The sequence below is a fragment of the Synchiropus splendidus genome, chromosome 9, assembly GCF_027744825.2.
Source record: "Synchiropus splendidus isolate RoL2022-P1 chromosome 9, RoL_Sspl_1.0, whole genome shotgun sequence".
NCBI classification, from domain to species: Eukaryota; Metazoa; Chordata; class Actinopteri; order Syngnathiformes; family Callionymidae; genus Synchiropus; species Synchiropus splendidus.
The window spans coordinates 9,807,919-9,822,308 of NC_071342.1; the positions used below are offsets into that span (position 1 = coordinate 9,807,919).

The 14,390-nt window shown below is 40.1% G+C and overlaps 1 protein-coding gene across 4 annotated transcripts in view; it reads left to right on the forward strand.

Annotated features, from left to right (window-relative positions):
- srbd1 (S1 RNA binding domain 1) overlaps window positions 1-14,390 on the forward strand; it is a 48,177-nt gene that overhangs the window by 19,500 nt on the left and 14,287 nt on the right. For all 4 annotated transcript variants that reach the window (XM_053874966.1, XM_053874967.1, XM_053874968.1 and 1 more), the window contains exons 15-17: window positions 2,872-2,963; window positions 5,781-5,863; window positions 13,213-13,319. In XM_053874966.1, coding sequence (XP_053730941.1) covers window positions 2,872-2,963; window positions 5,781-5,863; window positions 13,213-13,319 — 282 coding nt within the window. The remainder of the gene's footprint in view (window positions 1-2,871; window positions 2,964-5,780; window positions 5,864-13,212; window positions 13,320-14,390) is intronic.

Sequence of the window (14,390 nt, forward strand, 5' to 3'; positions counted from 1 at the left end):
AACTTGTGTGTGGGCGTATGCGTTCTTTACTGAAATGTTGTTTGGTTACATCCTAAAACGCAACTTCTGTCAAGGCAGGAGGATGAAGCCAGAAATTATTTACATAACCTGCCAGATTCTTCTTTCAAATTTACCCACCCCAGCTACTGTTGAATGGAGCTGTATATTTGTCCAGAAGGCCAATATAAGCTGACAATTTGGACTTTATTTGGATATTAGGATCTGTTTTGGTAAATGGATACCTTAAAACGTTTTCATGAGAAGTTAATGATATTATTTATCTTTTTATCATTGTTTTATCTTTCTAAATTATTTCTTTTAACTTCTTTCTTTTGGTTTCGCTTTTATTTTTATAAAAATTTTGTTGACAATGTTGCTCTCTTGTTTGTGAAAAATAATATTGAGTATGTGCCATGTAACAGTTTATGTATCAATGCAGTAGGAAGCATATTAGCATGTTTACGCTGACGTAATATCTCATTTAGTGAGCTGTAATATTACAATTTTTTTTGAACCTACTACATATTGAAGTAAATAATTCAAATTCATTTTTTGATTTTTACATTCTCCCTCACTTTTCTGTCCCCTCCTTCCCCCCCTTCACTCCCCTCTCTGTATCAGTTTAGTGGGTGATATTATTGCTCATTGTCTTTTTTGACTGATCTGATGAGCTGCTTTAATTTAGCTGTGTGATCTAGAAGGCTATAATGAGGTATCAAAGTGTGTATCCATCTCTCTCGGCGTACTGGAGGGCCAGTGATGGCCCAGTCATGTGGGCCCAGGGCTGTGTCTCAAAGACCACTAGTCGAGGAACAGATAGGGGCGAGGCTAGTTTGTGACTTTGCCCTAGGACGGTACGGCGACAATGCTGTGATTACAATTGAGAGGCTGCGAAGAAATAATGAGCCCTGCAGGGCCTGCAAGACGTCAGCTGTGACTTTGTGACCGTGTTAGTGTCCATCCGTTGACCGTCCGCCCACTGCGAGCCGGGGTGCAGACAACCTTCTGCTGGCTGCCAGATTGATGCCCCCGCTATGTCGACAGCCAATGATGCCACGACATTGAGGCCTTAGAGCTGTATCTATGACAGTGCTGTTTTCTAGCCGGCCTGGTGGCAACCTTAATTAAATTAGACATGATAGGGGCTCGTGGCTTCTCTTCTCTTTCTAGTCTTTTGTTTTCAGTGCTTGTGCTCTTCTTTGTACTTTTTCCTCACGTCTCTGTCGGCCTTAAATCGAAATCTGCTGGTGCGTGAAATAGGGTTCACTTTAAGATGCGCGGGAAGCAAATCTTTTTTAAAACTCGGGCCAGAATCATTGAACTAGAGTTGACTCAAATTTGAATTTTATCTGTTGGAAATGTTTTTTTTATTTTCGGCATGTGTGTGTTAAGATAAGTGTGTGTTTAGGCGGAGAGGCTCGGCAAGATATTATGACAATGAGAGGTCCCCACAAACGTGTGTGCGTGTTTGTGTGGGTGGGCATGTGTGTGTGCGTGTGTGTGTGTGTGTCATAGAGAGTGTTAGGTTAATGACCAGTACTGATTCGTCCTCTTTGAAGGTCATGTGCCACTGCTCGTTAGCTGTGTCACCATGGCGATATGTCAGCTGTCAGCATGATGGACTTGGAGCTGACAAAAAGAACAGTAGGGCTGAGGATGGAGTGAATAGAGCGAATTGGGAAGAGATAAAGGGAGGAGGGAGAGCATGTTAATTTCAATCTCAGGCCGCTGGGTTGGCGTGTGTTTCAATGAATGTGTGTCAAAGAGGGTCTGAATAGTGGACATTGGCGAGGCACTGACCTCCTCATCATACTGGCGAGCCCTGGGGAACCCCCCACCCCCTTCTGGTATCCTTCCTCCTTTCTTCCAGGGAATAAAAGGGCTAAAGATGACGGCTTTATGTCAATAGCATTAGCTTGGTTCTGTCCCAACATCTTCTCTGTGTAGTCATTGACAATGACAACAATTCACTTTTGTGTCATCACTAGAAAACGTGATTTGTTCGGCTTTTAAGTTGACACCCATTAATTGTATTGTATACATTATTATTATTCCTTAATAGGAGAATTAGACAGAGGATAAGTTTAACTTGAATAGAAATGTAAAATATGAGTGAAAAAAAAAAAATATATATATATATATATTTTTTTTTTTTTTTTAAATGCCCAAAAGAATGGTTTATTTGTGTTCAGAGAGTATTTTTCTATGCTCTTTTAATCTCTTGTATTCCAATACAAACGCTTGGAGCATTTTTGTTTTTTAAACTTGTGTATTTTATTTTCTTTCTTCATAATTTCTGTGTGGAAGTGACGTTACTTGGGTTGTATTTTAATAGTTTAGGACAATATATGATTCAAATTCAGTATAACTTGTATATTAATTTAAAACTTGTATTTAATACCGCTGTCACACCAATCTTACAGTATGTTGACAATCTAAACGCATGTTCCGCTTGAATAAAAGTTTATACTTTTGACCAGTAGATGTCAGTAGTGCCGCACGGACTAAGCCGCCTTGGTTGTCGTACGCCGTCTAGAAATATTGACTCTTGTTAAAAGGAACATTACACTTTTGGATACCAAAGCCGACGCTGTTCATAAAACTAGTCCCTGACATGTGATTTATATTCAAGCCCAAAACACAAGATGTGCCTCTGTGAACCACAGCTGTTTCGTTCAATCTCTGAAATAGATACAATTTAGTGCATATGTTATCGGATCTTTCCTTGTTTGTTCCTTCAATTGCGGATGTGGCATTTTCTCATTTGATATTTTCTTATATTTTATGATTTATTATTATTTAATCTGACAATTCGGTCCAATTCTTGTTGAAAAATATTCTGTCTTACTTCTTGCTGCCTTCCTCCTGCAGCATCACCAATGAAGCTGGAGCATCAATCTACAGTGTGAGTGCTGAAGCCACTCAAGAAATGCCAGATTTGGACCCCAACCTCAGAAGTGCAGGTACCCCATTACACACAATGAATTTTGAAGTGTCATTATTTTTGTGGTTTTCCCTGGCTGCTGATTTGTCAATTACAGACCAATATATAGAATTATGACAATTCCAAGGTTGCAGTGACACTACTTATCAGCATTCAGAAAGTTTGCTGAATGAATGTTGTCTTTGGACGTGCAATTCCAAGCAAAGAGTATCTTACAATCAGTGGCGGTCCTCCACTGGATGACTCCCCAGGAATGACAGTATTTTGAAATACTTTAAAACAAAACTATATCTGCAAAAGAAATTAGCTGCCCAGTTGAAGAGTGCAGTTGATGACATCAAGACTAATCACAGTCTAATAATAATAATGTCTAATAACCTTCTATACAATCAAGAAGTGGTGTGTAACCCGATGTGAAATATGTGCGTTAACAAACCTGATATCAACCGTTAGGTTAGTCGAAGCTCACAATGGTGATCAAAAGCGTGACTCTGATGCTCTACATCTATCATCCTTGAATACATGGACAATACAATCTCAGGAATAATTCAATTTAGTTCAGAAACTTGCTGTGTAATCTCAAAACCTGCTGAAGGAAGTGTGTTAGACGATGACTTTAACAAAACATGATTCATTAAGAAGTGACAAGAAAGCCAGAGAGTGAGTTAAGTTAAAAAAAAAAAAAAGTCAGATTAATAAAGGTATAACATTGTATTTCACACGATGCACTTGATCTAACATTTGAGAACATTTGAGCACTTGACCTGTCCCGGGCTTCTGGAGGCAGCCTTGGTTTGTGTCTCATTGCTGAATTTTCCAGGTCTGCTGAACCCCATGTCTGACCAGGTTCTAATGCTCCCTTCTACTTTCTAGTTGTGGATTTGACTCGCAGGAGCTGCCATAAACTTTTAATAAGTGCTTATTAAGAGTGCTGCTGAACTGCAGACTCAGTTTTTGGCTTCTGCCAAGTTAGAGAGGACAAGTGAGAGTTAGCGAAAGAATAGATGGAAAGTGTATTGGAGGTTTCGGTGGTACGTTGAGCAAGGCCAGGCTTGAAACTCCATCCCTGTCTAAATATTATCTCAGGCTGTAGCCTCCCGCCGCAGCAAGAGGAGAGAGAGGAGAGAGCCATTGATTCCAGACATCCTCCCTCGTCTTTATTCCATCCATTGCTTTATTTTTTAAGTTGTGCCTCAAGGATCTAAGTCTGATGTGTATCATGATATACAGCGCTTTGGAATTCCGACAGGGACGTAACAACCCCAAATAACGTGATTTAAAACAGACAAGACACTGTTTTAAATTATTGCAAATAATATTTCAGATAAATATTCGGAGCATATTAAATTCAAAAGAACTATACTGAGAGACTGTAATGTCTCACATCAAAGTCTCCGACAATGAGTCAAAAATTGTCAACATGGCAATCAATTTCTGCAGCTACTATGACTATGGTTTTCTAGATAGTGTAGTCTAGACTTTTGGTTTGGTTTGTTATCATTTTTTGGGCACTGTAGTTGGCACTCTCTACTTTATAATCCCCCTCACTTACTGCTCTTTGAAATTAAGATCACTGCTTCGTCAATCAACGTCATTGTTGACATCTTAAATCAAAGGTTTCAAATTGAATCCCAAAAGGCCCATGTGGGTGCAGGTTTTGTTCCATCCAAACAAGATGAACCAGATTGTCCATTGACGGATTAAAGTTGATGGTCAGTCAACTGATGGTCAGTGGTGTGCTGTTGATCGGTTGGACCGAAAACCTGCACCCACTCACTGCACCCTTTTGGATTCAGTTGGCACCTGTGACTAAACTATCATGGAAAAATACATCGCCTTCAAATCCAACTATGAACATGGTGCATGGTTCAACATTACATTGCATTAAATGTATTTGCCCTAAATATGCTTTATCTATATATTTTGTGTTAAATATATTTCAAGTGCAATGTGCCCAATCGGACAGCAGGTGGAAGTGGCGTCCATGAGCTGCATATTGGATGACCTTTACTAAGTTGGTAAATCCACATTTTGTCACCATAGACTCCTGAAAGTTGTTTTATTCTATTGATTCCTTTGTTTGCTGTGTTTTACATAGTCAGGCTTTTTGTGCTCCATGTTTAACTACTATGGATCAGCTCCGTAGTCTAGCCACATGTTCCTAAGGCCCTGAAAGTTCTGTTTCGTGAAAATCTGCCCATTACTTTTTGAGTTTTACACAACAACAACTGCCATAACTAACCCAACTTTTAGCATTAATGAAAATAAACATAAATTTGTGACCATTTTACGTCAGCGTCAGCATCGGCTGTGAAATGTATGCCAACAGCTACAATTCCAGCTGCCATAAGAGTTGTGAAACAACTGCTACACTCATCTATCTCGAATCACTAACAATCCCTGGTCATATCTGCTGCATAGACAGATTCACAAAATATCCAATAAAGGTTGACTCAACATGTAATCAATTTAGATTGTAATATTGAATACATTGTTTTCTTCTGGCAGTATGATGTGTGGTAGTGTTCAGTCACATATTTATGCAAATCAAAAGTAAACAGCGGGTGCATTATGATGCTTTTTTGGGCGAAGGATTTGAACTAGTAATGGTTTTTAACTCATGCAGCTACATGACAGGAGCAGTGTTATCATGACAAGTAGCTTTAATTATTTTTGGGGTGGAAACACAATTGGCTGCTGCCGCTGCCTCTGGCAGATCTGTAATAAGCCGATAATTTCCAGCAGTCATGAATAATTTCAGCCACAATATTCTGTAAAAGGGTTTATAACAAGAAGAGAAGAACACGGACTGAGCCAACTATCTCTGTGTTTGCAGTTTCTATTGGAAGACGGGTTCAGGATCCACTGGCTGAACTGGTGAAGATAGATCCCAAACACATTGGCATTGGAACCTACCAGGTATGTTTGTTTTGTTGCTCTGTTTGTTTGTTATTCCTCTTGACATTATTCATTTGGTTAAGTGGATTATGGCCCAGGGCAGTGGAACATCTGCTCTGATTTAGGGAGAAATCATCAGTGTGCGTGCATGTGAGTGCGCATGGCCATGCTTTGCCATACTTGTGAGTACCAAGTCTTGACAAGCCACCTACTTGTGAGGACTTTTTGCTTTCTGAGGACATTTTGGCCTGTCCCCACAAGATTTAGATTGTGAAAACATCAGTAAAAGTAGTTTATCATAATTTGGCGCAAGAGTCCTGGTTAAGGTGAGCCATTTGTTTTGGATGGTTATGTTAAGAGTGAGAGGCTAGCCAGCATTATGTCAATGAGAGGTGTGTGCTTGTGTGTCCATGCGTGCGTCTGTGTGTGTTTGTATAAACAAAAAACAAGGTTGGTTTAATTTGAATTGTAATTTTAGTTGAGAGTCATGGTTAAATTTTGTTTTGGATTTGGTTTAGGGTGGGAGCGTGGGGAAAGCATTATGGCAATGAGCAAATCAGCGAACCCCACTAAGACTTAAAACATATATATATATCCTCTGTTCTGATATTTACAGTCCGATGGACACATTGAGTTTTATCTCATTTTTAGTATTGTAAGGATCTGTTAGAGACAAATACAATGCATTTACTGTACATACCAAATTTCGATTCTTTTTTTGGCAATGATAAGATAATACCAAGGTAATTACCTCTGTTTAATTAAGCCAATGACAGCCTGATAAAGCGAAGCCAAAAGGGCATCAGCTCGGTCCGGGATGTTCACTCAGGGTGGATTAGGAACAGACTGCAGTGGGTGACATAAGTCAAAGGAAAATGAACGGTCAGAACATTTGAGAGCTGACGGAAAACTAGGATTGAAAAGAAAGCAAGAGGTCAGATTGTGCAAGTTTCAGTGCGCATGTAAGTGATTCTGAGAGTGTTGGGTCACAGGCTTGTGTCTCTCATCACATCCTGACAGGGCTCTCTGGGGTGCCCGAGGTTCTGCACCTCCCGCTCTCAGATCATGTGACTAGGTCAACAAATGATAATATAACTGGGTAAATAAACTCTGGGTGCTGACAGATATGAGATGGGACATCACTTTGACCCACAAGTGAACGTAAACTCCTTTTTCACGCAGGAGGCGCACCCGGGCTGCTGGAGTCTGTGGAGGAATATTTGTTTAATATGGGAGTAAAGTGCATTCATACGCAACCTTGTTATTTTGAAAGTTCTTTCTCTGGTAGTTTATTGCCATTAGGTCCAGAAAGCACAAGGGCAGATGTAACGCTAGACAGCAGGCACAGCATGCTCTCTTCTTCTCTCTCCCTCTGCTGAGCCGCTGACTGACAGCTCCTGAGAGAAGGGAGGAAATGAGCTGGGGTCTAAATAACTGAGGCCCATTAAAATCAGATTGGACATAACTATTGCTGTGGGATTGATGTTTAAACTGCGGCGACGCTGGCACACAAATGCCACTTTCAACACGGAGCAAAGACTTTTTAATATCTGATGAGATTATAGTATGCAGACTCCCAAATTCTTTCTCACCACTAATTGGACACTTTACATGTTAGGCATTTGAACTGATCCAGCACCTGTCAATAATCCTGTATTTTCTGAGCATGCTGCTGTGCAGCAAAACGTTCCCTGCCAGTCCGGAAATGAAATCAGTTGTCAGTCTCTGGCCATATCTTTGCCACTCTCCCCATGTTCTACAATTTGCAGGACGTTAGTTGGGTCTGTTGTCGATCTAATGGTGTTTTATCTGCTCTGGATATAACAACCAAAATGACATAACTCCAATATGACCTAAAACAATGTTCTTTTTTGGGGTGCGTTTAAATCTAGGGGCAGTTTCTCACTGTGGTTTCTGTCTCTGGTGGCCTGAGTCCAATTCGCCCCCTACTGCACAGCCTCACGCCTCTGCGCCTCATGCGATTGTCCCTTTTTCTCCTCAGCTTGCGGCACTCTGCACAAGATAGAGAGTTTGTGACCCATGACGAAGCACCTCTCAAGGAACTCGTCATCAGCTGGGCGACATTTACCATCAGCGGTCAAGCCGATGATGGTAAATTCTTAGCACTACGAGTCCTCATCACCTCAGATATTGAGTGATGACGGACCTCCGCTACGGCTGTGACAGAATGTGACATTTCACAGCCAAAACTAAACCTGGATGAGTGTTGTCATATTTATTTTTCATGGAAATGGCAGAAACAAGCTGTGTAATACGGAGCATCTTGACTGGTCCACTCTGCTGTGAGCGAGAGTGAGAGAGATGAAGTTGTTTTTGAACGATGTTGTCCCAGACAGCGAAAGGGTCTGCCCTTTACTGCCCAGCATATATCATGTTTTTGCAGAGTCGCGCTGCACATGTAGTTGCAGCATCTAGCGCAGAGTCACCTGAGGTGAGAAGCTCAACCCTGTGGAGAGTTTCCCGAGACAAGGTGTAGCTCTCTGGTCGGGATCAAGTCCGCGGCCAAAACCCGACTTGCTTGTGTTCACATCTCGGATTTTGTCTCTTAGATTTTTGTGACCTTCATTGATTCATCTGCAAAAGCTGTGCAAAATGTGCAATTGTTCTCATTTTTTCACTTGATATGAAATATAGCTTTTGCATGGCTATCCAAATCATACCAATAATGGGGCTTGAAATTGAATACAAAGCAAAGCAAGGTTGAATTCTATCTTACTATGAAACAAGTGGGTGGGAAGATGCACTGCTGACTCAGGTGCTGTCACTTGCACGCTCACTGCAAATGCAATATTTGCAGCCATAATAAGAGAGATGTTACTCGTAATTTCTGTGCCTTAGGTCAAAGCGAGTGAAAGTACAGGCAATTAAAAGTTTTGAAGCTGCGTGGAGAGGAGCAAGGCTTGCGTTTGTGTTCACTGCAGCTCTCCTGGTTCATATTTCCAATTGTGGTGCCCACAGGGGGGACAGGAGCAGACAGAGCCGAAAGATAGGCGCGAGAGACGAGGTGCTGTTTGACACTGATTGACGGGTCAGAGTTTTAGGCGTGGGAAAAATCACTCTCAGAGTCTCTGTCAGTGGCAGTTGCTGCCAAACTTTATGTGCTTTTATTTTAATTATTTCCTCTCCACCAGTCACTGCACGTTTCTGTGTTTGCCTGTTGAGTGAGGGCGTGAGATGAGTCACGCTTGTGTCAGCCGTGAACACCACTAGTCCTTTCCATGTTTATTCATTAAAGGTACTGGAGATAGTAAAGTTCAATTTGATATAAAAATTGCACGTGTGTGTGCGCATGTGTGTGTGGCAGTTTGCTGGAGAGTGGCTATCATAGCTTTGTGAAAGGTGACGGAAGAACATCTGCTGCCTGTCATATTGTTTTCTGCTACTGACTTGTGTCAGCTTAACTATTTTAATTAGCCCACGCCTACATGTGTATATGCGAATACTTTAGCGCTCATGATTGACATCCAATTGTAGCTGTCAGTTTCGAACTTGACCGGGAGATGAACTGCAGTTTTTTTAGGCCGATGGTTACACAAGAAGCTTAAATATTGTCTCATTTACGTTCCTTCATCCAGGTGTAGCGGAATGCTTGTTAACAAATGAAGTCAATTCAACTTTAAATGTAGGTGTTACTAATTGTTTTTTCTGTCTTTATGATATGTTCACTGATTTACTTAGTTATTGGCATATGTAAAAAAAGTGAATACACTATTTATCATTGATTTTTTATCATGTCATGCTAATTTACATTTTCTGTAATAAAACTGAATTATTTGTTCAAAACCATGTGGTAAGAGTAGTTAAAAAATACTTTTTAAGTTGAATATTTTATAGTATACACTAAGGATTTTGACATTTTCCCCAAAACATTATTTTGTTTATTTCTATACTATCTCCAATGCGAGCAGCAACAGTTTAACTCAATAGGTACATATGTTGTCCTAATAGTTAATGAGTAGTTTTTTCTAAACTTAAAACATTCAACGACATTTTGGGTGCCAATATTTTACCCCTCCAGTTCAAATAAGTAAATTGTTTTTATTTCAGAAATTTGTCTTTTTTCTGGGTAGAATCATTTCAGCAACTTCCTGTTTGCTGCAGGTGGAGTTCTTTGTGTCAAACTCGTCAGAATTTCCCAAATGAAGTCTGCCTGGCCTTTGAAATGAGTAGCATGGGTAGATGTGGGTTATGATGAATCGTTTTGTTAAGTCACCAGAAAGGATTCTTCATCTTTGTGTTTTTTTTTCATTGTACTCTGACGGATTTAGTGTTGTTGACTTCAGTTACATCTTGTTGAGTTTGTAAACCACCGCCCTGGAGCTTTAACTCTGACACATACTTAACCTTGTCTGCTATCACTCGGCTGACAGCTTGACGTGGGCATGAAGGTTGCTAAAATTACTTTAAGGAGATGAAATTAACTCCTTTTTTTGTAAGTACCTGTCCACCATTCATTCTTTCATATTCTGCCCTCGCTACTGGTGGATTGGCAAGTTGTAACTCAACATTTCACTTCTCAAGGTGCAGACAGAGACACTTTGTTTCTCCATATTGGTTTGCTGACTTTAGCTGGTCATTGGCCAAACTAAACATGACCTTCACAGTGAGCGATCCAGGATATTTGCTTAATATGAAGTTTTGGAGGTCTGGTTCTGAAAACCAGTTAACTACGAACGTATCTCTGTCAAGAACTGTTGTGAGTGCTTCTTCCCGAAATTGTGTGAAATTGTTTGAAAGCTTGAATGAAACAGATGCCATAGTTCCTGAATGAAGCTTTATCTTCTGACTTTTTAGCCACCTTTTTCCATCCTGTGACCTGGGCATGGCTTACATCACTTTATTCCTGACATCTTTTGTAAGTCTTTTCAACAGCTCTCTGACAACCATCACAGTCTTTTGTTGTTTTAATTAACGTTGCCATTCCCACATTTGCTTTCTTTTGCCAAACAAGGTCATCAGAAGTTGTTGTGGCTGAATTAGAAAAGGAAGCCTTGATTGCAGGCTGTGAGCCAGAAATATGATTAAGACGTTCAGTAACAGCAATCAATCACTCAGTCAGGCTTTATTTACGCAACAATTGTCATGTTTGTGGCTTCATGAGCGTTTAAATGCAGGTCGTACTGCATTTTAAATTCTAAATGTGAGGACAGTCCCTCCACAGGAACAGTTAGGGACAGTTTTAGATATGCTATTGAGCTCAATCTTTTTCTAGTGATCTGTTCAGTTTAAACAAATGTTGTTAAAAAACATTTTATGTTTTCATTTATTGAATGTACTTTTGTGTCTACACATTTTTTAGCATATAGTACATACATCGTCTATTAACTATGCCTAGTCCTGTTCAGGGCTGCGGGGAGAGCTGGAGCCTATCCCAGCAGTCATGGGGCGAGAGGCTGGAATACACCCTGGACAGGTCCCCAGTCCATCACAGGGCACACACAGGGGCAATTTTAGAGTGTCCAATTAACCTAGTGAGCACATGTAGTATATATACAATACAAAAATGAGCTGGACGTTATCAAAGTCTTTTAATTTGAGCAATTGTTTTATATTACATTTAGCAGACGCTTTCATTAGCACCTTGCTCACATTTGGAATTTGAACTCATGACTTCCTTGTCACTGCTGCTACCCTGTGAGCCGAGCTGCTTCCACCCTTTCTTTTTCAGAACAAACAAACAGAAAACAGAGCATTATATTCAAATATTCTTTCAATGCTGGATTTTAAGTTTGCACTTCCTTGTCCCCACGTAAGCAGAGATCCTTGGTCAAAGCTGCTCAAAGCGCCAGTCACGCTTCAGTTCATAATGAGATGCATTTAGTAGTGTGCAGTTGGAAGTGAGCTGTTCTCGCCTCTATAAAGTTTCAATTGGAATGTAAGAGCACATTAAAACCCGCCTCCTCCACTTTTCGCGTGTGAAACATTCTTCCATGGTATGACATTACAGGTGATTTCAGTTTGTGCCGCCTTCACTATTTCTGTGTCTTCCGCTCTTTTGTGTCCAGTGGTACTATAAATGGTAAATGATCCAGACCTAGTTTTTGTCCTGCCACCATCCATCCATCCAGATGCTACATAGAAATGCTTTATATTATAGAAATACTCATTATGCTGAACATCATGCCGCATTTGATATAAAACTTGTACTCCCTTACTCCCTTGTACTCCCTTCTAGGTCAGGGTAATGCAGTGGTGTTTAAACAAGTCTTTCTGTCTGTCCTTAAACACACTGTGTGTCCTGGACTGTCCCCTGCTCTCCTGTGAGTGGCACGTTTGCTCAATGGCAGTGTTATCTGAGCTTGATCATGTTACGAGACAATGCATGATTGGTGCTCACGTATACCCTGTTGCGCCCCTGCTAAACACACACATACACACGCTCGAAGTAAAGTGTGTCAACTAATACTCCTGCAGTCACCGTGGTGTCAGTGTCAATCTGAAATCATTTCTCTTCGGATCATCATGACTGTCGCATTCGATAGAACTACCTCTATTCTTTTTTTCTCGTGTCTCCTCATTCTCATTGTCTTGTTATTTTAAAACTGAAGCTGCATTCCTTCAAGATATCTGCTAATAAACTGTTTTATCAGCTTGTGGCTTTGAGTGAAGATATGTTTTCTTTCCATTTGCGAGCCACCAGAACAGAAATACTGTCCAGTGAAGACGAGCCAGTTCAAACATTAACCTTTTAGTTTTTTAGGCGTGACACCTGTCACTTGTATTTGAGCACTACCATTGTTAATTGGTATTATATCCTTGGAAAATGCAGCCAAATGGAATTTTGCTTCATGTGCATTTATAGAATGTCCAATTAAAAGGTACCATGTCAATGATGTTGTTTAATAAAAGTTCAATCATTAAGTTACGAATGGTCGCAACTATTCTTTCCAAAATATGTTTCAGATGTGTCTACTATTACTTATTATTGTATTCATGTTTAACAAACGGTTCATTGTTTAACTAAAAATTTATGTTTTTTGATGGTATTTTGATAATTCAGTAGAGTTCTAAAAGTGTCTCTTGCGTCTTTGACATTTTAACTTTCCTTGACATTTTCCTCCTCATCTTTTTAAAAATCTTGTCCCACTTATTATACATTTAATTATTTTTTCATATTGTCTATTCCCATGTAGATTTTACATATTTATTTGTTTCATTTATTGTTCAAATCAATGTTTACGTCTTACCAGATTAGCTTCAAAAGTGTCCTAAATGAAATCGTGGCTGTGAACTTGTGACTTTTAATACGACAACATTCGGGGAGGTGTTTTCCGTCTCAAGGAACTGATCATATTCTAACATTTGTGATGTTGTTTTCTGCTTTTGAACACTTACATTTTTGATTCCAGCATGATGTTTCCTCCGGAGCACTGAAGGCAGCGTTGGATGGTGTTGTTCAGGAGTGCGTGAGCTTCGTCGGGGTGGACATCAACATCTGCTCAGAGGTTCTGATGAGGTACTGACACAAAAAAAATGGACATTATCTCACAGTCAAATATATGTGTGGGCACACGTTGGCTGCACAGACTCCTGAAATTCTTTCCCTCAGCAGTCACAACATGGCAAAGTGCTCAATTCACACTTATGCATAGGATTATGGCTGCTATTCACATGCACTCTCACACACAAAGGCCTGCCAGCTTTCTATCAAGATGAATGCCTTACTTATTGGACTGGCTCTTTCCCAACTGGGCAAAGCACTTGTTAAAAGCTGTCCACTGCAGCTGAATATATCCATGCTTCATTAAATCAATGACATATTTGCTATATTAACCCTAATCAAGTACATGTGATACAAACTGGATAACTATAAACAAGCCTAGACTTGGTTGACATTGGCAGCAAGGGTGGACGTCAGGTCATCTGTTTACTCGTCTGCTCTTAAAATGAGTGTTTTCCTGCACTGCCAGGAGCACACACCAGCACACACATACACACACAGACGTGTTGATGACTGAAGTATTGTGTGGTGTGTTGACATACTCGACTGCTTTAGAGTCTGAGTCACAGTGCACACTAATACAATTCCAAATCACCTCTGGTGACAAAACCTGACTCTGAGTTAAACTCCTCACTTGTGTGCCTCCTGACATTGTTTCCTACAAAGTGCTTGATGTTTATTGTGTTATGTAGGTGTAGTAAAAAAGAAGAGGTAAGTCTGGTTTGTTTGGTCACTCCACACTTGGAGTAAGGTGTTTCCTTTCAAACAAAATCAAATGTTATTTTTCACTCGTCTCTGCCTGATGTTGACTTATTTGTAAATGTCCACAGTTTCATCTGGCTTCAATTAACCCGAACCAGTTCACCATTCTGTTGTGATTTTTATTTTAGCAAAGAATCCTTCATCCAGCCTGTGATCTTGAGCCACACCACAATGGATTCACTTGTTCCTTTACCCATTTCTGACATGTGCTAAAATCCTGTAACAATACTGTAACTTTTCTAGTTATGTTGCTTACAAACAAACAAGCTCACATACAAGACAATGCTGTTGAAAACGGGTAATAATTCACACATCGATTGTGAC